Raw genomic sequence first — 24,168 nt, 5'->3', positions numbered from 1 at the left:
AGAATGTGGCCTTTCAACAAATAATTATAAATCTTATGACTTTTGAAAGAATTTGCATAGAAAATATGCTTCCCCTTACACCCCCATCTTTTATATATGTTCTGTTGTTTTTATTTTATTAGGAAATACTCCATAGCTTGGGTGGGATTGAAAACCTAGCTCAGGTAAGATTTCTTATGCGGTGACTGGTCTTGCCCTTTCATTTTGTGCCTGCTCTGGACAAGGATTAGATAGGTGTGTGACAGAAGATGGCTTTTTTATGTCATGCTGCCTGCCAGGGGAGGGGCAGTTGGGGTTGATGGTGTGAGCGTGAAGCATGATACCCACGGCGCAGGCAGGGACCGTGACATTTAGTTCTGGCAAATTGGGCCTGTTGAAATGAGAAAGTGCTGTAAAAGGTCACGTATAGTAATGACAAGAAGTAGGAACTGGCTGACAGGACTTGTCTTCAGCATTGTATATACCATATGATGGGAGAAAATATTGGTTATGAAGATGTTCAAAACTTTTTTATACAGAAAACGAATTACTGTGCTCACTAAAATACCAACAAATAAATGTCGAAGTAAGGAACAATCTTGACTTCAATTATTTTTCTGCTTTAGTAACTAGTGAGGGAGGGTAAGCAGGTGAATAGATACACTGAGCAGCTCAAAAGTTTGCATTTGTTAATACAATAAAACAAAATTTCTGGTCATGACATTGAGTTGGAACAGACCAGTCTCCTAAAACCTATAATGAATATGCAAAGAATAATTTTTATAATAGACTCATTCTGAATTATTGATAGATTAAATTTATGACAATTTAATGTTAAATTTATTTTATCATATTCTCATTCTCAGAAAATTGTTTCATGTTTAATTTTTGTTTAAAACTATTTTTTAATTGGCTTACCTCTTTTAATGAAATTATCTTTTAGATTATATTGTAAAGGATTTTCTTATCCATTTTAACTTCCATTGTAGTAGCAGAAATTATATGTGTTTCTCTGAGCCTGTTTCTTATTGTAATCAATTATCCACAGTGGGGAGTTATCAGCCTACCTCATACCTATTTTATTCTGATTATTGCTATTTACATGTAGGCTGGTTAGATATAGTTTCAGATATTGTAAAACATAAGGTCACTAAAATATATGCAGTGTGTTATAAAAATTCTATTAACAAGGTACTTTAAAGAATTAAAATTCTATGCCCTGTGTATTATGTACCTTATATGTATTTTAGATTGGATACTAAATTATACCATACACTTATTCAGTTACAAGTCATTTTGGGACTTTTGAGAGTTTATACAATCTTTAGATAGTGTCTCTCTCGACCTCAGGGCATGCAAGAGAAGAATCCAGAAACCCAAGAACCTATTGCACTGAAACAGGCCCAGTCTTATTTGGTGAATCTCTTCTGCCACCTATAGCTCATTTTAAGAACTGCACAATCTTGTCCCCCTCTTGTGTGCTTTTGGTGTCCTTTCTTCTGACCTGCTTGTTGGTTTGATCCTTCCTGCAGTACATGGAGATTGTGGCCAATGAGTACCTCAGCTTCGGAGAGGAGCAGCACAGTGTGGACAAGCTGGTTAACATGACATGTAAGTGCTGTTGTCAGCGACACGGCCAACTTGGTGGACTTGCTAGAATAAGTGGTATGGTGTTTGCAGCAGGGAAAAAAGACACTGTGGTATTTATAAATGTTCCATATACAGTTAGGATGTTGAGAGTCCATGCTGATTGTCATATTCAGTGGCAAAATATGCCCCAAGGAAGACTTTTAGATTACAACTCTTACCTTGAAAAGCACAATTTATTTAAAGCAAGAGAGGCTTCCATAAAGCAAAATTTTGGTTAAAATATTTTTTTCCTCCTTTGGCTTCTATTAAAATGTCAGAGACTATTCAGTTTTCATCTATAGAATTGGGTTAATATAATACCTATCTCATAGAATCTAGAACATTCAGAACATAAACAAGAAAAAAAACTCCAGTAAACCTCATCTGATGGTGACAGTGTGAATGCATTGGTCTGTGTGGGTGAGACATTCTCCAGTCGCTCAGTCTTCTGTCTTTGGAGGCTCTTCCCAGCCCCGCCTTCCACCCCCTCCAGGTGTGATGAGCCACAGACTTCCTGCTGTTGTGGGTTGCTGGCCCATTTTCTTTGTGTGAATAGGCTGGTTTCCCATTTGTTTGCAGGGAAGCACACTGAGTCTTAGGTACGGGGAGAGAAGAGTCTGTGGCAAGCCCTAGGCACGAAGAAGTTTCTTTGAGAACAACTACTTCCCTCAGCTAAGGTCCGTCACATTCTCTGGCCTTCTCTCCCCTTTCTATAAGTTGAAATCTTTATAGGGAGGATCTTTGAAGAATAAGCCTCTCTTTGAGCTTGTGATAATGTTAAGGAACTTGTTCGACTTTAAGTAGAAGAAGAGGTTTGCCTCTTTTGATGTTTCCATATTTTATTATTACAATAATTTTATAAGATAAGTACTAGTTGAGCTTGAGGGGTAATTCTTGGAGTAAAAAAGTAAACCCGCCTCTCCTGTCTCCGTTGTTACTTTTGTGTTGCGTGTGTTGCCTTTTTCTTTTTCTCTGCTCGCCCATCAGTATTGCAGACCTGGGCTTCTGTGAATACTGTCTGCTTTAAGCTTTGGATTCCTCTTTGAGTTCTTTCTTTTCCTTTACAGATATTTTCCAAAAACTTGCTGCTGTCAAAGACCAAAGAGGATGGGTCACCACAAGTGGTGCCCACAAGGTGAGTGGTTCCTGAAAGAGTCAGTGTCTCAGCAGCATATGGCAATGGCCCATATGCCAAAGTTCAGAACCTTTGTGGTCAAGCCACGTGTGATTATAATTCACAAACCTGCTAACCTGGCCTGAAATTGTGAATCTCTGCCAAGCCTTTTATATTCTTTACCAGCCTAAGGAGTAAATATAGACACAGTAAATAAAGGTTTCCTGAATCATTTTTTTCCCTTTTTCCTATGCCATTTAGTACCAACTAAGTTTATTGCTTGATTTCAATGTTGATTGAAAAACCTTGGCTATTTATAAATTGACCCTAGGTGTGTGTTTATAAATAAGTAAATATAATTAAGAAAAATTGTATGTATGTATACATATAAATAAATCCCATGTGGCATCTGGGGTTATGTTAGTTTGAACTGTATGTGATTGCCATTGTCTGTAGGTTAAAAAATGGTTAAATATAAGCAATTTCATGTGGTTCAACCTCGTAATAAGATGATGTAGTATTACAAGTATATGAATCAAATATACATTTTAAGATGGAAGAATGCAGGTATAATCAAAACAGGCTAAATTTATATGTATAGCAGAACTGTTTAGATGGTAGCCACCTAGAGCCAAGTTTTAATAACCTGCTGAGTCCTCATATCCCAGGAAGCCACTTTCCAGCATATGTTGGGGCAAGGTTGCCTAAAATGTGTTAACACACGCTGCTCATGGTCTAGGGGATGAACCTAGGTGATATACAGGTCAACATTTTTCATTTCAGTAGTCATCTATTTCACTGATATTATTGCTTAAAATTGGAAGAAAATTTTTGAGTTAGCAGTAAACTTAAGTGAATGTGGCAAAAATTGTGAAAATGATATATTGAGATTGAAGTCTGGGAAACACTGTTAGAGAGAAGAGAGAGAGAGAAAAGAAAAGTGAGAGAAAAAAATGGGAAGGGATCGGGGAAACAAAGATAATGACAGCTTCATTAAATAAAGAATGAAATCATGAAGGGGAAAAAACCTACATAATGGAAACCAAAAAATCATCACAGCAGTCATTGCACAGGTGGAGCTGTGGCCTGGAGCATTTTGCGTAGGCACTTTTTTGGGTGCTCTGAGTTCTGAAAATGTAGAGAGAAGATAAGAGAATTTGCATTAGTGAGAATTCAGGGAAGGGAACTGACAAGATATGGAAGACTTCCAGCTAAGCCACGTTACTTAGGACGATGCGCAGGAACATCAACGGTGCTCTCTCAACATCAGTTAGAAATCTGAGAGGCAAGCGGCGCGCTCCATCCAGACTGTTGACAAATTTCACTTAGTTTGAAAAAAAATAAATGAAAGTTTCAACATTTTGTTGAAAAATAGTTCCAGAACACCCAGCTCGGAGTAAGATCTCAATGACTAGTTGCTACCAGTATTATAATCTATATCACTAGTGTCCCCACTTCTCCCTGGGGAGGGATCAGAAGTGGCAGAGCAGAATGCTTGGGCACATGGAAACAGAGGGCAGTGTGAGAACCAGGCTGGTCACGTAGCTTGCTCCCTTTAGTTTCCTGTCCTGGGCAAGGAATGGCCACAAGGGGCTACTCTCAAAACTTCAAAAGTTAGGAGAAGATGGGCACCCGACCTCTGTAAAGAACTGGATATTTTAAAACTCCTTTTGCGGTTAAGCATCTATATTGACTACAAAAAATAAAAATAAAAGGACCTACATAAAGGTTGATAGGGCCTAACATTTTTCATTATTCCATAAGTAAAACCATACTGTAGTAAATAACTTAATTGTATTGACAAAAAAATAATTTTTATAAAGACATAGTTAATGCCATGGAAAAATTTTAGTGAATAACATTAAGAAGAAAACAAAAGAGTAGCTATAAAATGGTGTACACAATTTGTGTTTAATTGTATATGCTTATTCATACATTTTAAAATATTGACCAAAAAGAAAAAAAGTTAAGCCTCTGTGATCTTGAGAAGGAAACATGCTATTCAAGAAGTTTGTAGTACTTACATAATTAAACTCTATTTTATTTCATTTTGCAGACGTTAGTGAATTTACTTGGTGCCCGAGATACTAATGTTCTGCTAGGTACTCTTTTGGCTCTGGCTAGTTTAGCAGAAAGGTAAGTGTATTTTAAGATACTTACAGCTCTGCTGCTGTAGCAGTTTAAGTGGGAGGGATGCAAACTAGATCAGTTACTTTATCACCTACCCAATAAAAATTTGTGAAAAATAAGTGTGAAAAAACATTTATATGTTGAAAAGGATCCTGTGTGGAAAGCATCATTTTAAAGTTTAAGTTGGAAAGGCAAATTGCAGTTTTAAATTTTCTTTTTCTTCCTGATTAGAAATATTTACCTAGTCTTTTCATCCAACCCTCACTTACTTGTAAAATTACTATATTTCTCTAGTGGTTGAATCTCCCTGCCCTTCTTTTTTCATTCTTACCCGTGTATTTATTCTAACACACAAAACATTTAAAAACATTTTTGGCTTAAAATTTTTCTTTAGAAAACTTGTTTTCTATAGATCTCATGATTATTTTAAATAAATGAGCTTTAAGTACATTTTTATACCAATAGGTGGGTCTTTGCTTTTTTGTGAACAGCATTTTTTCTGTTTGTTTGTTTCTCCTCTTGAGATAATTTAAGATCTAGGATACTAAATAAGTGAATGTAGTAAGATAGGTTTTTAGTAGTTACTAATACTTTTCAATTTGTAGTGCTGAATGTAGGGAGAAGATAACTGAACTCAACATTGTAGAAAATTTGTTGATTATTTTACATGAATATGACTTGCTTTCCAAAAGGTAAGATTGCTAACAGGAAAAAGACAATGTCTTATATTTAATGCAAATGTTTATTATTATTTTTATTATGTCATATTATTTACATTGTAACTGAGCATCATAAGTCAGCTTGGCAATTAATTTTTGTTTAAGTTTATATAAAAAAAACCTAGAGCAGAGAGGTATATTGATTTTTCTAGTCCTACATTACTCCTAGATCTGGGCAAAGAATCTATCATATAAATCTTATGATTATATTTTTAATATTTTTGTTTATTGCATTTACTTACATACTATCTTTTTAGGGAAAGAAATTCTCAGGTGGCTCAATGTTTAGTAATTTCAGGTTGTATGTGCAACAAATAATTAGATTGCTAAAATCCATTTTGCTTAAGGCAAGTAAAATAAATTGCGGGGCCAGCTGATTAACTCAGTAGGTTAGAGCATGGTGCTGATAATACTAAGGTCTAGGGTTTGATCCCCATACTGAACAGCTGCCAAAAAAGGTCTACATGATTTGATATTTAGTTGAATAAGTCAAAATTTCCTAGAGGCAGGATAGATAACAGAAATCCCAAGCAATGATGCCCTGATGTTTAACTCGTAGTAAATCCTTTTGGATTCTTCTTGAAAGAAGAAAGTGCTCTAGTAAAAGAGCATTTAATATAGACAAGAGTCTATGTACTTGTGTGTATCTGAACTTACTCACCTAACAAATAAGGTGTCAGACTCTGCATGAGGTGTTGAAAAACCAAAGATGAATAAGATACGAGAGTATCATGTAGGAGAAGGGACGGACCGACAAATCACTGTTCTCATCATATGTCAAGGGCACTGTAAGTGGTGCGGTAGATGAATGCCTGGACTGCTCTGGGAGCATAGAGCAGAGACCTCCTACTTAGAGTGAGGGTCATGCCGGGTTTCCTCTCCAGGAAAGAGAAGGTATCCAGGCAGAGGGAGACAGCAAGTGAAAACAGAATGTGCCGCGACAAGGAGGCATGACATTGGGTGTGTTAGAGGAATGTGCATGGCTGGGCACAGCTGGAGCAAAGGAGAAAAAGTGCTAGGGAACTGGAACAGACAATTAATGATAAGTTTAAAACGTAGCTAACTTTGATCAGTGCTTTCTATATGCCAGAATCTGCTGTAAGCACTTTTGTGTTTTAACTCATTTGATCTACACGATAACCCTATTATTTTCCTTATTTTACAGATAAGGCAAGGCACCTTTATCCAGGTCACGAAGGGCTCTGTGTCCTAAATAAAGATGTGGATTTTGTCATGAACATTATGGGGACTCAAAGATTTTAAGCATCATCAGATTTTTTTTGAAAGATTACTCTGATAGCAGTGTATGTGGGGATGGGGTAGGAAATATATGCATACACTGTGATACATTTTAAGGAATGCTTGGTGTAGAAAGCTTGAGAAGGTGAAGAACACTGTTTACCAAAGAACATGTGTTCTTAATGTCAGAGCAAAAATGTTTGGGGGCTGGGCAGTTAGCTCAGTTGGTTAGAGTGAGGGTTCAGATTCCATACCGGCCAGCAGCAAAAAAAGAAGAGAAAAGAAAAGAATAAAGTTTGGGAGGAAGATGGAAAATTGGCTCAGGAGAAAGGAATTATAAAGCAATGGGAATGAGAATGCTGGAGATGTAGGTGATGAACGAGGCTTATTTTGTGAATTTGATCAGTGATCACAAGGATGGGAGGAGCTGTGGGTTTACCTAGTTGCATGACTTTCAAGAGAATTTAATCCCAGCAGTTGCCCAGGAAATAGGGGGTACTATGGGCTCTTGATTGGCAGTGGTGGGAAATGGAAGGAGAAAGAAGTGTCTCAGATGACGTACAGTGTTCTGGCTTGGAAAATTGAAAAGATGATGGTGCCATGAGTCAAGATCAGAGATATAAGAGGAAGAACAGATTTGGGGAGGGTAATGACTATGAATCTAGACACAGTGTGAGTACTTGTGAAACATCCATGTGGCTAAAACTTCTGGAGGTTAGAAGCAATGCTTGGGCTGAGATCATGGTGTCAGGGTAGAGGGAGTGTTTGAAACTAGGAGAATGGATGACGCTACCCAGGGAGAATGTTTAGAGTGTGACAATGGAGGACTAAGGATGCGTCTGTGAAACATCTAATGTCATAATGTTTCATGGCTCTGCTGAACCTTATGTCTTTACCATCATTTTAATGCACTTTGCACTGAGCTTATAGTCACTAATAGTCACTAAATACTTTGCATTTAATTCCCCTGCATCGTAGTATTTTTGATGTTTTCTATGAATGTCTTATTTTTGCAAGCACGTAGTAAGTTTCTGGAAACCAGAGTAGGGCTTTTTATACTTCTTTTATCTTTAGCACAGTGCAGGTGACATTGTTTGTACTCAGTATCTACTTGCTGGTCAGCAGGTTTTTAGCCAGAAAACTGAGGATACAGAGAGGCTATAACTTAGAACAGTGGTCAGCAAACTATGACCTTCAGGCTCAATTTGGCCTGTTGTTTGTTTTAGTAAAAAAAGATTTACTGTGACACAGGCATGCCTGTTGGTTTTTATGTGCTGTCTATGGCTGCTGTCCTGTTTTCTCAGCATAGCTGAGTACTGATAACAAAGATTGTATGGCCAGTAAAGCTGGAAGTATGTTGACCCATGACTTAGACAGTGTTAGAGTTACATTCCATGTGGTGGTGATGGGTCTGGTCTAAATGTAAAGTCACTAACTCATGATGCTGTCATGCTCATCCTTACCCGCCCCATCCCCTTTCAGACTGACCGCGGAGTTACTGCGCCTACTGTGTGCCGAACCCCAGGTGAAAGAGCAGGTGAAGCTCTATGAGGGGATACCTGTCCTTCTCAGTTTGCTCCACTCTGATCACCTGAAGCTGCTCTGGAGTGTTGTCTGGATTCTGGTCCAGGTTTGTGAGGACCCCGAGACCAGTGTGGAAATTCGCATCTGGGGAGGCATCAAGCAGCTTCTTCATATTTTGCGAGGGTGAGTCAGAGTGGGCTTTGGCCCGCTTTGCCCTATTCATCGAAGGCTGGGCACTCTGTGACGAGATGGCAGATTGCGGCATGCTCGCCTTACTCCCTCCTGCTCTGGGGTTTCTTTGGTCATTTGTGCTTTCCAGAGACATTTATACTTGTCACAAGCATGTTCTAATCAATGTCAAGGGCATCCATCTTTTGTTTTTATTTAAATTTTCATTTTTTAATGGAAGCATAATTGATTACACATATTTTGGGGGTATAGTGTTGACTACCATTTTTTGTGTACAATATGTGATGATCAAATCATTATTATTAGCATATTCATTATTACAAATCATAATTATTCTTTGTGCCCCTTACCCAATTTCTTCCTAACCCCCTACACTATCCCTTCCCGGGGAATTTATCTTTTGAATTTCTTGGAAACCCTGATATATTTATCTCTGCATTACCAGCCTCCAGGACAGTGCCAGAAATGCAGAAGTCTGCAAATGAAGGCTGAATAGAAATCCAACAACCTAAAGAAAACATTTGTCTTGCCACCCTTTTCTTGAATCAGTATATGTACTTTGTAATGCCTACAAGTACAATATTATTATTTCTCTTTTGAAAGTAGAATTCCAATAGCATTCTAAGCCATAAGCATGGTTTGTTAAAATAGTTTTAAACTGAAATTCCCTTGAATATGTTGCAACCTAACTTATGTTTTATGAATTAAATATATTGAAGTATTGAATAGTAAAATCTATTGGTGCATGCCATGGAAAGATTCTATTACCTAATATTATAGAGCACAATTCGGCCAGACCTATGGGTGCTGAATCAAAGTTAAAAATGAATATGTCTGCTTGAAGGGGATCACATTTATTATCTGTGGTACATAAATAAAACTTATAATGAAAGCAGAGTGACTTATCAATTTTAATATAACTAGATATTATCAGACCAATATTATTAAGACTTTGTACTTGTTATGCCTCTGGGGATATTGTGAAACTATGTGTTACCAACTTCATTTTCTCTGAGGGAACATTCCCAGGCATAAGAATAGACTGTAGAGATACGAACAGTAAGCTTTGTTCACAATTTCTGTTATTACCAAAACAAAGAAAAAATTTAGAGACTGTTGACAATCTACTTGCTTTTATGAATGTCACTTAAAAATCTCAATTTCTTTAAAGTAATTACTTTAGTACTGTGACATAATAAGCTAGACTCTTGGCCAAAATAGTTACAATTGCCAAAGTTTTTTTTTTGTTTGTTTGTGTTCGTAGAATAATAATGGTGATGATGATGGTGGTGGTGGTTATTACTTATTATTGGTCAGTCCTATCTATTATAACAGCTGTAGGTTGCCCTCTTGGAGAGCAGGTATTTTCTTAATGGCAAAATAAAATTCTATAATAGTTAAGCAGTACTTCAAAGACAAACCCTGCCTTTTTCTTACATGGAGTTGGGTCTAATACAAGGCACTAGTTTTCCCCTTTTGCTCAAGTCATAATTGTCCTTGATAGGAAAGAGTTCTTTCACATCTGAAGAGTCATTTTGAAGTCCATTTTAATGGTTCAATGTTAGAAAACTCTTTGCTGGGAAGATAATGTATGTCAGCTCTTATTCTATCTTAAATATGTCTCAGTGCTCTGGGAAAGTTTATTACCCCAGCTGGATAAACAATATCCTTTCAGAGCTTGTGCTTGTCCCTGGGCTGCCTGGAGCAGGTACTAGGGGTGGAGGTTGGCAGGCTGGCTGGTGGCTTCAGTGTGAAAAGGCACTGTTGTCAGGGAAGTTTCCAGGAAACCTGTTTGTTACCCATTTACCTACAAGTCCAGATTCAAAGGCAGTTCCCAAAGGGCTATGTATTCTTGATCAGGTGGAGGGATCCCTAAAATTTGAATTTTAAGATAATTGACAGATAAGACCACCAATTGTGACTGTCCCTAGACCCAGCTCCATTACCTCCCCCATGCCCATTGAAGCGAGGTTACTAGTAGACCCAGATGACATGGGAGGGAGTCCAAGGAGACTTCATCCGCATTATATTTGGGCACATAGAAATCCAGATAGAGCTGCAGCCATAAAAATAAATAAATAAATAAATATGGTAACCACATTAACAAAAGAGAACAAAGCCGACAAAAGACAGATGAAGAATCTATTGTGAAAGGTAGTGCATTAAGTAAACAGAAAAACAAGTGTTTTATTTTACCAAAGACATTATGCAGAACACGAATTTATAAATGAGATTAAAGATGAAATGATAGAAAAACAAAAAAAGTGGAAGAGATTGCAGAGCTAGGAAAGAAAGTAAGGACCAAACAAAATCCACAGAACAGATAAATAAGCTAGAGCACCAGAAAAAAACAGAAAGAAGTACAATGGAGAGCAAGCTTGAAGAAATTATTTGTAATATAGAGGAAAATATAGAGGAATAAAAACAATTAGAAAGTGAAAGATATGGCCTGCAGAAGATGGGTTTTTAACATGTGGATGATTGAGATTCCTGAGGCAGAGAGTAAAACAAAAAGAAACAAGTCCAAAGATGTTATAGAAGAGAACTTTTCTCAAACAAAGAAAGATTGGAATTTCATGAAAAAAGAAAACCCAGGATAATCAAGACAGAGATATATTCTAGTAAGCAGACTGCAGCAGGACAGAGAATTCAAAAACAAGGGTGTCCATGCAGAGGAGCGGAGAAAGGAAAGTTTTCAGTAAACAGTGTGGAGTCAGTTCAGTAACCATAAAAAAAAAAAAAAAAAAAAAGAAAGAAATGGCTCCTACCTTGTGCCACACATAAAAATCAATTCTAGGGGGACTGGAAAGTGAAACAATAAAGATAACATAGGAGAAAACATCATGACCTGGAGGAGGTGAAGATTTCTTAAATGACACAGAAAGGACTGACTATGAAGGAATATTGATAAGTGGTCTGTACATTAACTTTTCTTTTTCAGAGATAGAAATTTTGTTTCTGATCGTTCCTCTATCGGAAGCCTGTCCAGTGCAAATGCTGCAGGCCGAATCCAGCAGTTTCATTTGTCAGAAGATTTAAGCCCTCGAGAAATACAGGAAAATATTTTCTCTCTTCAAGCAGGTATTTATGTTATGCTATTATGTTTTATTATTTGATACTGTATAGTTTGTTATGTTGTATTATTATTCTATTATAAAATTAGTATGATCATGTTAATTTGGCACGATTTGTAAGTTTACAAAAATGTAAAGTTAAATCCACTTGGATGCCAGAAACTTCATGGTACCAGTGTTGGACTTGCAGGTTAATGATGTGACAAACTTACCTTTCCCTTCCATGTTCTGAATTCACTGAGAAGTAAACACAGAAGGCAGTTAATAAGAAGCAATATTTGCTTTATTACCAGTAAAGCTGGATTAGAGAATGCAGCTTGATATGTGGCCAGAATCATGCTTCTTACAATATTCTAGATCTTGGGGTATCCTACTTCAGGGAGAATCCACGATGCACATACCCCACCTCACCAGATGCAAGGGAGTTGCCTTCCTCATACTTTGTGAGCTCTGAAGAGAAAACAAAGAAAGATGCCACCCTGTGTGGGATTTTCACACGAAAGCAAGAGCAGCGATGCATGAATACACTTCTTGGCAGGGCCTCTGTATTAATTAGTCAATTTCTGTTGTTTATAACAGAATACCTGAAACTGGGTAATTTATAAAGAAACAAAATTTATTTCTGACAGTTTTGGAGGCTGGGAAGTCCAAAGTCCAGGGAGCACATCAGGTGAGGGCCTTCTTCTGCAGTGACACAGGGTGCCACATGGCAAGAATGGGCTGAGCAAGAGAGATAACCTGCTCACTCCTCCTTATAAAGCCATCAAAACCACACCCTTGATTACCTTCTAAACCATCAACCCATTGTTCTATGAATGGATTAATTCATTCGCCACAACATGGTCCTCACAATCTAATCACCTTAAAGACCCCGCCTTTCAAATACCATATTTGGATTTCCCACCCTCTTAACACTGTTAGAATGGAGATCAAGTTTCTGATACATGAACTTTTGGGGGATACATTTGATCCATAGCAGCCACCTTGAACAGTCATGCAGTCTGTGCCCTGCATGGGGACAGCTGGCCACTGGGATAAGTGGGGCTACAGTGCAGTCTGAGTGCTTCTAGCCAATGGGGTGCCCTGGAGCAAGAAGGGAGCAGGCAGGCCTTGTGAGGGCCAGTGGGGGGGCAGGGAGCAGGGCAGATGGGGCAGGAGGAGGGGAGGAGGGAAGGAGGGGACAGGAGAAGGCAGCCTTTCTTTGCTTCCTACTCTTTCCTCCTGGAGAATGGAAGAGATATTTCTTCACAGACATATGAAGACAAGGAAGTAGGGTCGGCTCCTCTAATTGCTGTTTCTGCTATGAAAGGCCTCTGTCTCAGCGCAAGGGCTTGTGCTGGGGATTTCCTGTTTGAAGGCTGCCCAAGAAGTCTAATGCAGCTGAATCTCAGAGATCTTGGTCTTTTTAGGACTCTCAAAGATTGGATGAATTGATGGTGATGGAAGTCAGAAGAGCAGTTACATATGTGTGGGATGTTAGGGAGGTTAATGTCTGCGAAGTGGCACAGGGAGCCTTTGGGAACTGGAAATAGCCTATATATTCATATATATATATATAGCTATGTAATATCTTGTTAGGCTGTACACTTAAGATGCTTTTATTTTACATAGTTTATTTTATACATAAGTAAAAAAATAAATAAAAATTAAAAACATAAGGGGTTAGTGGTAGGGTCTGAGTTTTGTCCCCATTGCTTTGATGGCCATATGGCCTTGGGTAGTTTCTTAATCCCTCCAAGTTTCAGTTTTGCTCATGTGAAATGGTGATGATAATCATGGTATCAGTCTTAGAGTGTTATTGTGAGAATTATATGAGGATACAAGTAAAGTTTCTAGCATACTGCTGGACCAATGGCAAGGGCTCAATAAAATGGTAGTATCCTGACATACCTTTTGGAGGACAAGTATCTCAGTGCAGAATGCCACCAAAGGCTGCCATGATGGCTGGAAGGAGGCAGGAATGGTACTGCTCAGGACTTGGGATTTAACATGTGGCAGACTGAGGCTGGGCTCCTGGTCCCTTCCACCAACTGGTTGTGTGGCCTAGTACATTAACCTCTCTGAATACGTTTTCTCATCAGTAAAACTGGTAATCATAGTACATACACTGATTATAAGGGTTAATTTGGATGATATATTTAAAGCATTTGTTCCTCTGTCAACCACTGTAGATATATTTATTGAGCATCTGCTAAGTGCCAGGCACATGTTAGGCATGGGGGATTACAATGAACCAGGCAGATGTAGTCCCTGCCTCATGGTGCACAGTAAGTGCTCATTAAAAGGCTGCTGTGGGATGTACATGCACATGAATTACATGGAAGGGAGCATCAGAAAGCCATAAAAAGTCAGCTTCTCTTCTGCGAGAGCTGGGCCAGAAGGAAAATTAAGTGTTTCTTGAGAAGTGTCTTTGCTAGTAAAATTCCCTGTGGAGTAAGAGCATTATGTAAAAGCATATCTGTAGTGGTGACATGCTATCTTTGCTTGGTGGTTTTCCTTCCAGCCTGCTGTGCTGCCCTCACTGAACTGGTACTCAACGACACCAACGCCTACCAGGTGGTTCAGGTGAGAACGTGCCTCCCCAGGGTCAGGTCTCCACAACCACGCCGTGGTTACCCCACCTGAGGTTGCAGTCTGGATCCCAGAATGCTTTGGGGATCCCATCATGTGACTTTTAATATTTTAACATTTCTTATTTAACTTATAGAATTCCATTTTATGTTCTAATCCTTCCTCTTTTAATTCAAGTGGCTAAAAACGAACTGATATGTGGTTAATTGATGTTGATGTTTCTTCCCTGTGTTATGTGCAATTTTTTTTTTCATTTTCTTTACTTTTTTTTTTAAAAGATTATTCTGAATTGCTTTAATTCTGGGCATATAGGATACCATGAGTTAAGGTTATTCCGTTAGAGGCGATTGAGATTTACCAAACAAAATATTTATTGCCGAGAAACTGATTGCACAAAGTATAACTCATTGATCAACTTACCACAGATACAGCTATACACATAAATATATAAATATAAACAAATACATACATATAAATATAATATATATAAATACACATACATATATGTACAACCCTTGTATGGATTTCTATTATAAAAGTTACCTCCTATTTATTGAATTTTACAGAGCAAACTTTTTTTGGGGGAGGGACCAGTACAATAGATCCACCTTCACCTTCAAGATACATAAATACATAAAAGTTGGTAAGGAATCAGATCACCCATGATTAAAGTCCCTAAGGGAAGCTCAGCAAATCAGGGAAGTTCAGTAGTTGGTGGAGCAGGGTATTTGGATTTGGCCAGATTGGGGTTCAGTTCCTGGAATCATTCCCTGCTGGCTTGGCTTCTGGAAAAAATGACTTATCCTCTCTAAGTTTTGGTTTTCTCATGTATAAAAAAGGGAAATTATAAACTAATTCACAGAATAACCATAAAGATTAGAAGCATTAAAGCAGGTAAAGCTCTTCACAGTTATAAATGTCCACACAGAGTAGAAATCAGTAAATTATATATTTAATAGATAATAGAAAAGAAGCAATAAGTAATACTTTTTCTTCATTCCTCTATGTATACATTTATATTAGAATACTAGAAAGATGTTAACTATGTTTTCACAGATAACTTTTGTGTTCTTTTTTAATCTATTATTCTTGTTTCTTTTACTTCTTTCTTTTTAAAAATTTTTTACAGTGATTAATCTATGTGTGGTCTTTAATTACCCCCCCAAAAAAGGGGGAGAAATTATACTTCTTAGTTAGGTATTTGCAGTGCAAAGCATTAAAGTATTTGGATCCCTGTTCTCTTTCCCTTTTTAATCCCTCATTCTTCATTTTAAGTATTTAAATCAGTTTAAATTTACATACTTTATTAATTATAATCTTGACTTTAAATACAATTGAAATTTTTAAGACTGTGGTTTTAATCTTTGGTGTTCGAAAGTATTACATTGATATTTTTTAGTATTGTCCTGTAATATTTGCTTAAAGTTCCAAAATTATACATACTAATATCTCTTCTTTAATATTAATTTTTGAGATTGTTTAGTTGCTGCTTGTGTATCTCTATGGCATTGTCACTGGTCACTGATAACATGGCCCTTTTATTTTTCCAGGAAAATGGTGTATATACAATAGCAAAATTAATTTTACCAAATAAACAAAAGAATGCAGCAAAAACTAATCTATTACAGGTAATTAACATGTCTACTTTTCTTCAATGTCAAGTTATTGAAATCTGGGGAATCTTTGATAATATAATCTATGCTTTTTAGAATTTTTGGGTGATTGCTGGTCCCTACACTTACTAGGAAAGAAAAGATGTCTGGTGAGGAAGGCTGGCATGGAAACAAGGGGTATTAAAACTATGTAGAAGGCTTAATGGTGGTTTCTGTGTGTGGAATAACTCGGTGATTTTATTTAGGTGTTCCTTTGTTTATCAGTAAGTACTGTTTTTAAAAAATATGCATTGCTTATGTATTAGAATATAACAGCAGAGGAAAATTATTTGCCATCTTTAAAAATGGATCATGGTTACTGAAATTTCACCTTTAAAAAGAAAAACCTACAAAATGGATGTCCCTTCTCATCCATCAAGTGGATAAGGGGATAAGGGGATATTGGGTAGGGCACCAATGGCATCTGCTACAGGGCCTTCCACCCAGGGGAATGACATTTGCAAAGCGTTGAAGCTGCCTGAGAGCTTAGCATGGGCTCAGGGAAGCGTGGGCTGCTCAGTGGGCCTGGGGTGTGTGGTGGGGGGAGGGAATGCTCCAGGAGATGAGGCCTCCAAGGTAAGAAGGAGAGACATTTACTCAGGGTCCCGTGTGCTTTTCTGAGGAGTGGGCGGGGATGGGGTGGGGGATGGGTGTGGAGTCCAGTGTCTCCAATGACACTGGAATGACAAAATGAGAGTTAAAGTGAGCTTTTGCAGTAGTTGCCACTCATCTTTATTTCAAGTCACTTAGAAAAGGAAATAAGAAACAACCTTTGTCTCCAGTCTGATTTAAGAGCTATTATCCAGGAAAGATGGCCAAACCTAGCAGGGCTTTTTGGAAAACTACCAATGAGAACATACTAGTACAGGCATGAGACTTGATTTCTTCAGTGCACCCAAGATATGTGACATTGTGCTGGAAAACAGATGAAGTGAAATCCATCCTGTAGAAATATTTTGTTAAGCCAGTAGGTTTTAAAAAATTCCGGTTGGAATGGCTTTCAAGGAGCATGCATGTTCTCCGCTTGCTCACCGTCCCCCTACTCTCAACAGTCTTCTTCATGTCATTTTGGTATCTGCCTAGCTTCTTTGGCAATTTTGTCTGTGACTGTTCTGTATTCAGATCACTGATTTTATGAAATGATCCCACATTTGATTCAGCGGCCCCCGATCACTCCAGTGGCGGCCTGGACTTGCAGAGGTTCAATTGGAGGCAGGGTGCTGTCTTTTTTTTCCCAGCACTACAACATGTTAGATGTTTATTTTTCTTAGTCAAAGCCTCACAGGCCTCTTTCTGAGTGTTCTAGGGAGTTACTGTAGATTGTTCTATTTGGGTAATGCTTCAGACTCTTTACTCAAGAGACCAATTTGTCAAGTTTAAGTCCAGTGTGCCTGTGGCTATTTTTATATGTCATCATTTCTGGTGTTTATTTTCTCACAAGACACCATATAAATATTGAGGCATACATAGCAGGCCAGAAACAAAATAAACCTTGAGCTCCTGGAAATCCTTGGACGTCTGGTTTTCTCAGCATAGGAATTTTACTTCTTGTCTCTGTGTTCATTTTGTAATTTCTAGAAAGAAATTAATGACAAATACTGAGTGAAACAAGACCAAGATCCCTAGCATTCTACAACATAAACATTTTTTAAATACGAGAACACCGCAGGTGTGGGTGTTTTTTGTTTTTAGTTGTAAGCTTTGGCTTCCGTTTAGGCCAGCCACTTACAATAAAGCCTCTTTAGTGTTTATTTCTTAATAATTCTGCCCTGAAATGTTTTGATTTGTTGAGCTGCCATTTAAGAATCATGTATCCTTTTATTTTCTAGTGTTATGCTTTCAGAGCCTTGAGGTTTCTCTTCAGTATGGAGAGAAACAGACCACTCTTTAAAAGGTATGAGCTTAGAGAAATATAAGTGATCATTAGATTTGAGATCAATAGATTGAACTGTTTTCACATACATGGTTTAGATGCAGCAGTAAGAGATGAATCAACATTGCAAACCATGTGTCTTCAGATTTCCTAGACTCCACAGGAATAACTGAGCTACTGCAGTGATATTTCAATATTGAAAATTAACAAAATGGTGTTGAAAGAGCATAAATTGCTGTGTCAGTATAACTCCTTTTAATTACATGTGACTACCATGGTTTTTAGGTTTTTTTAATTAATGATATCAACATTTAAAAATGGATGGCATTAAAACATGTGCTTGTTTTGTCTATTCAGAAACTGGTAATTTCCCCTTAATCAACAGAAAAACAAAGTATTTGTCTGGATATCCCTGATAGGGTAGGATCTCGTTTGAAGAGGAGGAAGCTGGATGTCAAGGGGTCAGGAGCATGAACGGGTGAGGGTGGCCAAAAAGTCACCGTCTTGGGAAGCAAATACCAGTTACCCACATGTGTGGTCTGCACACCATTTGGTGGGTTAGACAAAATCATACGCCCAAGTTTTTACTAAAATTTTGTTGATAAGGGAGGATAGAAATAAGGTTTTGAGTTAATAAGGTTTTGAGTTAATACAGTATCTTTCGTTCAGAAAGCATGGAGCATTTTATACTGTTACTTTATTTAAATGTGATGCTTGACTTTAGAAAAAAGGGAAGTAAAATTGCTTATTCATTATAACCTTTATTTGAAGGCCCTAAACCATCCATTTTAAAGAACTTAAACATTTGAATAAGCCCTTGAAACCAGTACTTTGAAAATGATGCCCAAATCTCTCCATTTTGGTTTATTTTTTTATTTACCTGTATTTTCATAAAACATTTAAAAATTAGGTTAATATTTACCTTAGGTCTAGTCTAATGCGAAGATTGAATCAAATGACATTTATGAATGTGCTTCATACTCAAAAAACACCCAATAAGCATTTTTTTCCTAACATGTTTCATACCTACATCCGCAAATATCTTACAAATAAGGTCTTTGTATAATCTGTATCATATCAATTTTTTTAATTGTGGCAAAAAACATATAATATGAGATCTACCCTCTTAAAATTCTGAGTATTCAGTACAGTACTGTTAACTGCAGGCACAGTGGTGTATGGTGGCTCTCTAGAACTTTCCTCTCCACTTGTTTTTCTTACTCCTCAACAACTGCAGCTGTAGTGTATTTTTGCAGGATAAGTTGGGAAGTATTATTCCCCCGACTTTGTTGATAACCTAAGGAAGTTAAGTTTGTTTCATGTAATCTATCAGTGAGCTACATCCAAAAAGCAAGTTATGACCAACAGATTCCAAGTTCTATGTAAAGTGTATGTGTGTATTTTTCCCCGTAGACTTTTCCCCACCCACTTGTTTGAGATCTTCATTGACATAGGACATTATGTTCGTGATATCAGTGCTTATGAAGAATTGGTATCAAAGCTGAATTTATTAGTGGTAAGTCCTGAGTTTTCAATATTTTGGCAGGCTGCTATGTGGTCAGGATAGAATGTATCACAGCAACCCATTTTCTTATTTTTTGGTTAGGAGGATGAACTGAAGCAAATTGCTGAAAATATTGAAAGCATTAATCAGAACAAAGCCCCTTCAAAGTATATAGGCAACTACGCAATTTTGGATCATCTCGGAAGTGGAGCTTTTGGCTGTGTTTACAAGGTGACTTTGCTTTTGGAGAACAACATTTCTGATATTCTCAAACAAATTAGACTCTGGCACACTTTTACTCAATTGAATTGGAGCCCTTGTCATTAAAAAATAGTGAACAAATAAATATAAAAATTAGAATGACTGTTTTTGCCCAACAGGCAGAGATAGCTGCACTGATGTTGTTTTAGCTCTCAGCTCTAGAAATTGGCCACTAACTTTTTAAGACAAGAGGCATCATTAATCTCTCACAAAAAACAGTCAAAATAGCTGGTCCCAATGCATGACCCATTCTTTAAATTCACACCTGTGTTTCTGTATTTACCCAGTAAAATCCTACTGAATATTGCAGACTGACCCAGGACGTACCAATTTTTTTGAGCTGAGCTTAGTGTAAATACAGCTAGAATTTTAAATGCTCTGTAACTTAGATCACTTGGTTAATCATGTGACTTTGTTAATCTGTCTCTTTCTTCCCCTTTCTACCCCACCCCATTCCTTTTTTTTTTTCTTCTCATTTTAGGTTAGAAAGCGAAGTGGTCAAAATCTTTTAGCAATGAAAGAGGTCAATTTACATAACCCAGCATTTGGAAAGGATAAAAAAGATCGAGACAGCAGTGTAAGGAATATTGTTTCTGAATTAACAATAATTAAAGAGCAGGTAAATGTTTTCTTGTTTCTGAAGATGGTTTCCTTAAATAAATGTTATCAAAAGAAAGTAGAGTTCTTGTGCTATTTTTGTTCATGCTGTTTCTGAACTAGTTCTGTGTGAAATAATTGACATTGAGGCCATGCTATTTTAGCTGGATTTTATTCCTAAGGCCTGACATTGAACTATAGAAACGCTTTCTGGAGTTTATATCAGGGCCATGGATGCAAAACGGTTGGGTTTACGGCACAGAGCGCATATGTCATACATGAGAAATCCTTTTCTCTTCATTGTAAGTGTATTCATTCCCTTCTCATTATATTGTAGAATATTTGGTTACTTAGTTACATGCATAGAAATATAACTAAGAGTTCCCTGATTTTTGTCAAGTGGAAAGCTGTTAGCATTCTTCAGATGTGTCTTATTAAATCTAAAATGTGGATTTTCAAAATGGGTTATTATTTATTGGCATGAGCAGAATATTCTGACATAATGTAACAGCTCAGTTAACTATCATTACCAAAGTTTGTTTGGGGAGAAAGAATAAACATGTCAGAAGATAATTGGGATTTCTTTGTGAGATCCAAGAACACATTGATTTCTTTTTTGGCCTTCCTTATTTGCACGTTCCTTATGAATACTGTTCATTCACACCTCCTGTGGAGAGCGATCAGCTTCTCTGATCTTTGTTCTCCATTAGTCACATTTGCGTAGCATTTGTGCTGGGACATAAAGAATACTATAAATATGATGATCTGTATGCATCAAACTCTTCAGTTCTCCAATTTATAAATTATAATAAATATTATCATTAATAGCTTATATTATATTTGAGTTTTATAAACTAATGGATTAGATTTTTAAAAGCTAGCGTTTGCTCACGTTTAGGGTAATCTAGCCTCTCGCAGTGTGCTGTTTCAATATAGCACAAGGCTAGAACATGGCTTTTGACCTAAGCCAATTCACTATCTTCATTGGGACTCAAATTTAGATATAGTCCTGGCCAGTGAAGTAGGTTCAGGATATCATTCTGGTTGTTTACCTAAGTCCCATATTGTTTAAAATCTTCTGACCACTATCTAGTTGATGAAGTAGATTATTTGTTTTAGCACATTTCCTAAGAAGAGAAAGTGTTAGGATGGGGCCATTATAAGAGACATCTGCTTAGACTTTGAAGTAACTCAAAACCATACAATTGCTTTCTCAGTAAAGGATCGAAGCAATGGAAAGGATAATAACATTGAGCCCTAAAAGGAGGAGGTAATGGCAGACAACAGAAGTGGGACTAGAATGGGAGAGTGTATTTGTTAAAATTAAAACTAAGCTGCTGTAACAAAGAGGCTCCAAATTATAGGAGCATCAAGAAGAGGTTTCACAGTACAGTGGGTTACTTCTCTTTCCTGCAACAATCCCCAAGTGAGTGGACCAGGTTGATAATGTTCTCTGCTCCATGCACTCATTTGGGGACGCAGGATTTTTCTTTCATCTTGTTCTGCTGCCTCCTGGGGCATTGTCTTCATCTGCATGGTTGAAACTGCCATAGGAATGTTCATATGCTCGGAAGAGGAAGAGCACTCAGGAGGCACCCCTGATGTTCAGGGCTCAGACACAGGAGACCACACGTTTCTCCTCATGCTCCATTGAGGAGAACTGAGTGACAGGCCCATTCCTGGCTGCAAGAGAGGCTGAAGATGTGACCTGTGACTGGGAGCCATGTCCAGCTGCAACTGTTGCAATGGATGAGTGGGACAGCAGGTTTTAGGTGGACAGCTACCAGTCTCCCCCTCAAAAAGGCACATAGAAAGACCACAAAGAGATGAAAAACATTTATAGATGTAATGGCAGCTCTTCTGAGACAGGGAAAATTTTAACTTACCTAGAAACTCAAATTATAAATGAACAACCACAAAAATTTCAGTATTCTTGTAGAAAATAGTCTTTTTTAAATTTAAAAAGTAGAATTTCCACTCACGTCCATATTCACTTATGTTAAAGAGAACATCACATTCACTTATGTTAAAGAGAAATTTCATCAAACACTTAAAAAATAGCGAGAAAAACTTTATTCAATACTATTGCAAAAGGGGTCAAACTGTTGTAATAGAGGAGACACGATGAACCCAACTGTGAATTCAACAAGGACAGTTGAGGTTTTACAGGAGACATGCTGGATGAGGCGGTCAGTGGATGGAAAATATTGAGGTACCTGGTTAGATATCAAGGGTGGGAGGATGAGGAACTTGATTGGATATGAAGGGTAGGGGGATTCTTGATAAACTAGCTTGGCAGGATTCTTGCTAAAACTGGGCAGGCCAAGGATGGGGCCTCGTCAAAAAGAGGGCTCAGAGAAACCTGACTTAAGGTTTCTCTGACTTTGGTCAAGGAGGTAGTCTTTGTCAACTCTTATGATTTAAACTGAGTTAAATCTTAGATGATTTCAGTTTCATACTCGTCGTTTTGGAGAAGGTAGAAAGACAGAAACAGTAAATAGACATTAGCACTGTATATAAATATTTAAGTGGTAGAGAGAGGAAAAGAGCAATGAATATATGGATAAACTATTTCATTTCAGTTTTCTCCTTTATGCAGTCTGTGTGTGGTGTTGAGGCAGGGAGTGCTAAATGAATTTTTACAGTTCCTTCTAGTTCTACAATTATTTATGGTAATTAAGTTAGGTGGTAAAGCACAGTTTTTTTTTTTTGTCTTTTTCGTGACCGGCACTCAGCCAGTGAGTGCACTGGCCATTCCTATATAGGATCCGAACCCGCGGCGGGAGCGTCGCTGCGCTCCCAGCGCCGCACTCTCCCGAGTGCGCCACAGGCTCGGCCTGGTAAAGCACAGTTTTAAATTTTGTTTGATAAAGCTATATAGGAGATTGCTATTTTCAGATTAGTTATGTAAGCAACGCATTTTTAAAAATCATAAATCTCATGATATCTTGAAATGCTTAGTTTTATAGATAAATATAAACACAATGATTTCCTTGTTGTTTTCAAAAATGAAGTCCCACTAAATAGTGTGTGAAGAAAAATTTGTGTTTTGAAGCAGTGGAATAAATATTTGTTGTTTATTGTCTTACAGCTTTATCATCCCAATGTTGTTCGTTATTACAAAACATTTCTGGAAAGTAAGTATGAGTTTTCATGATATTTCTAATTAAGGAACTCTATCTTTGTTATTTATATATTTTTGTATTAGAATGTCACAACATGAATAAGCCAAAATAGTTATTACTGCGACTTCCATATACAAAAAAGCACTTAATAGGATTAGGTGAAAAGAGAACTAAGGATGGTGTTTTCTTTAAGAAAGAATGAGATGTTGTTTTTGTTGAATCAGATGACATTTTCGACTCCCCAAATAAATTGTAGTGGGGTAGGTCTTTGAGATTTCTTTTAGTTGAAGTTCAGGTAAATGCCACAAGGTGGCGATAGAGCCTTGACTGATTCTGCAGGCAAGCAGGCTCTCTGCGAGTGTGATGAAATACTGTATCAAAACGTTGAGATAAGGCCAAACTCAGTCACTTGTTTTTTTAAAAAAATAGGATTATTGATGGAAATAACATAGGTAGTGGTAAATCTTAACGATCTGTGTCACATAGGAAATTTCAAAGTAAATCTTCATTTGAAGGAAGATTTAAGGAAATATAAGGCAAAAATTGGGGCTCTGTACCTCTTTATCAGTGCTGTTTTTATTTAAGAAAATCTTTTGTGTACTTTGTCATTTGTTATGATTTTACCCATCTCCCTTCCTCTAGGTGACTCAAGAACTCAGTACTGAAACTCCTGCTGTAATTGCTGCCCCCTTAGCCACTTGTTCTTGGTATTAGAATAATTTCCCATAATTTAGTGCATATCCCTTCAAAGAGAGGTCAAGGTTGGCTTCTGCCTTGTACTGAACTGACACAACTTGTTTTAATATAGAAACAAAATAAAACTTTTTTACAACCTGACAGCCTCCAAAAAGATTTGGAAGTGGCTTAAAAATGCACAAAATATAATAAAATCGATTAGGAAATTGCAATAAAGGTAAATAAAGGGTGAGAAAATTAAAAATAAAACTAGAAGATCAGTACATACAATAAATAATTCTTGGAATTATGG

The 24,168-nt window shown here is 37.3% G+C and overlaps 1 protein-coding gene across 8 annotated transcripts in view; it reads left to right on the top strand.

Annotated features, from left to right (window-relative positions):
• Positions 1-24,168, top strand: part of NEK10 (NIMA related kinase 10) — a 222,101-nt gene that overhangs the window by 27,912 nt on the left and 170,021 nt on the right. For 4 of the 8 annotated variants that reach the window (XM_063114323.1, XM_063114322.1, XM_063114320.1 and 1 more), the window contains exons 6-19: positions 123-164; positions 1,512-1,590; positions 2,676-2,743; positions 4,779-4,858; positions 5,458-5,544; positions 8,293-8,517; positions 11,465-11,604; positions 14,101-14,162; positions 15,719-15,796; positions 17,650-17,714; positions 19,107-19,209; positions 19,300-19,428; positions 19,940-20,077; positions 23,147-23,192. In XM_063114323.1, the coding sequence (XP_062970393.1) occupies positions 123-164; positions 1,512-1,590; positions 2,676-2,743; positions 4,779-4,858; positions 5,458-5,544; positions 8,293-8,517; positions 11,465-11,604; positions 14,101-14,162; positions 15,719-15,796; positions 17,650-17,714; positions 19,107-19,209; positions 19,300-19,428; positions 19,940-20,077; positions 23,147-23,192 (1,342 nt within the window). Of the gene's footprint in view, positions 1-122; positions 165-1,511; positions 1,591-2,675; positions 2,744-4,778; positions 4,859-5,457; positions 5,545-8,292; positions 8,518-11,464; positions 11,605-14,100; positions 14,184-15,718; positions 15,797-17,649; positions 17,715-19,106; positions 19,210-19,299; positions 19,429-19,939; positions 20,078-23,146; positions 23,193-24,168 lie in introns of all 8 variants that reach the window. The other 4 variants (XM_063114326.1, XM_063114324.1, XM_063114321.1 and 1 more) reach the window with 2 other exon arrangements.

Source organism: Cynocephalus volans, chromosome 11, assembly GCF_027409185.1.
Source record: "Cynocephalus volans isolate mCynVol1 chromosome 11, mCynVol1.pri, whole genome shotgun sequence".
Lineage (NCBI taxonomy): Eukaryota > Metazoa > Chordata > Mammalia > Dermoptera > Cynocephalidae > Cynocephalus > Cynocephalus volans.
This window is presented reverse-complemented; position numbering and strand designations above follow the sequence as displayed.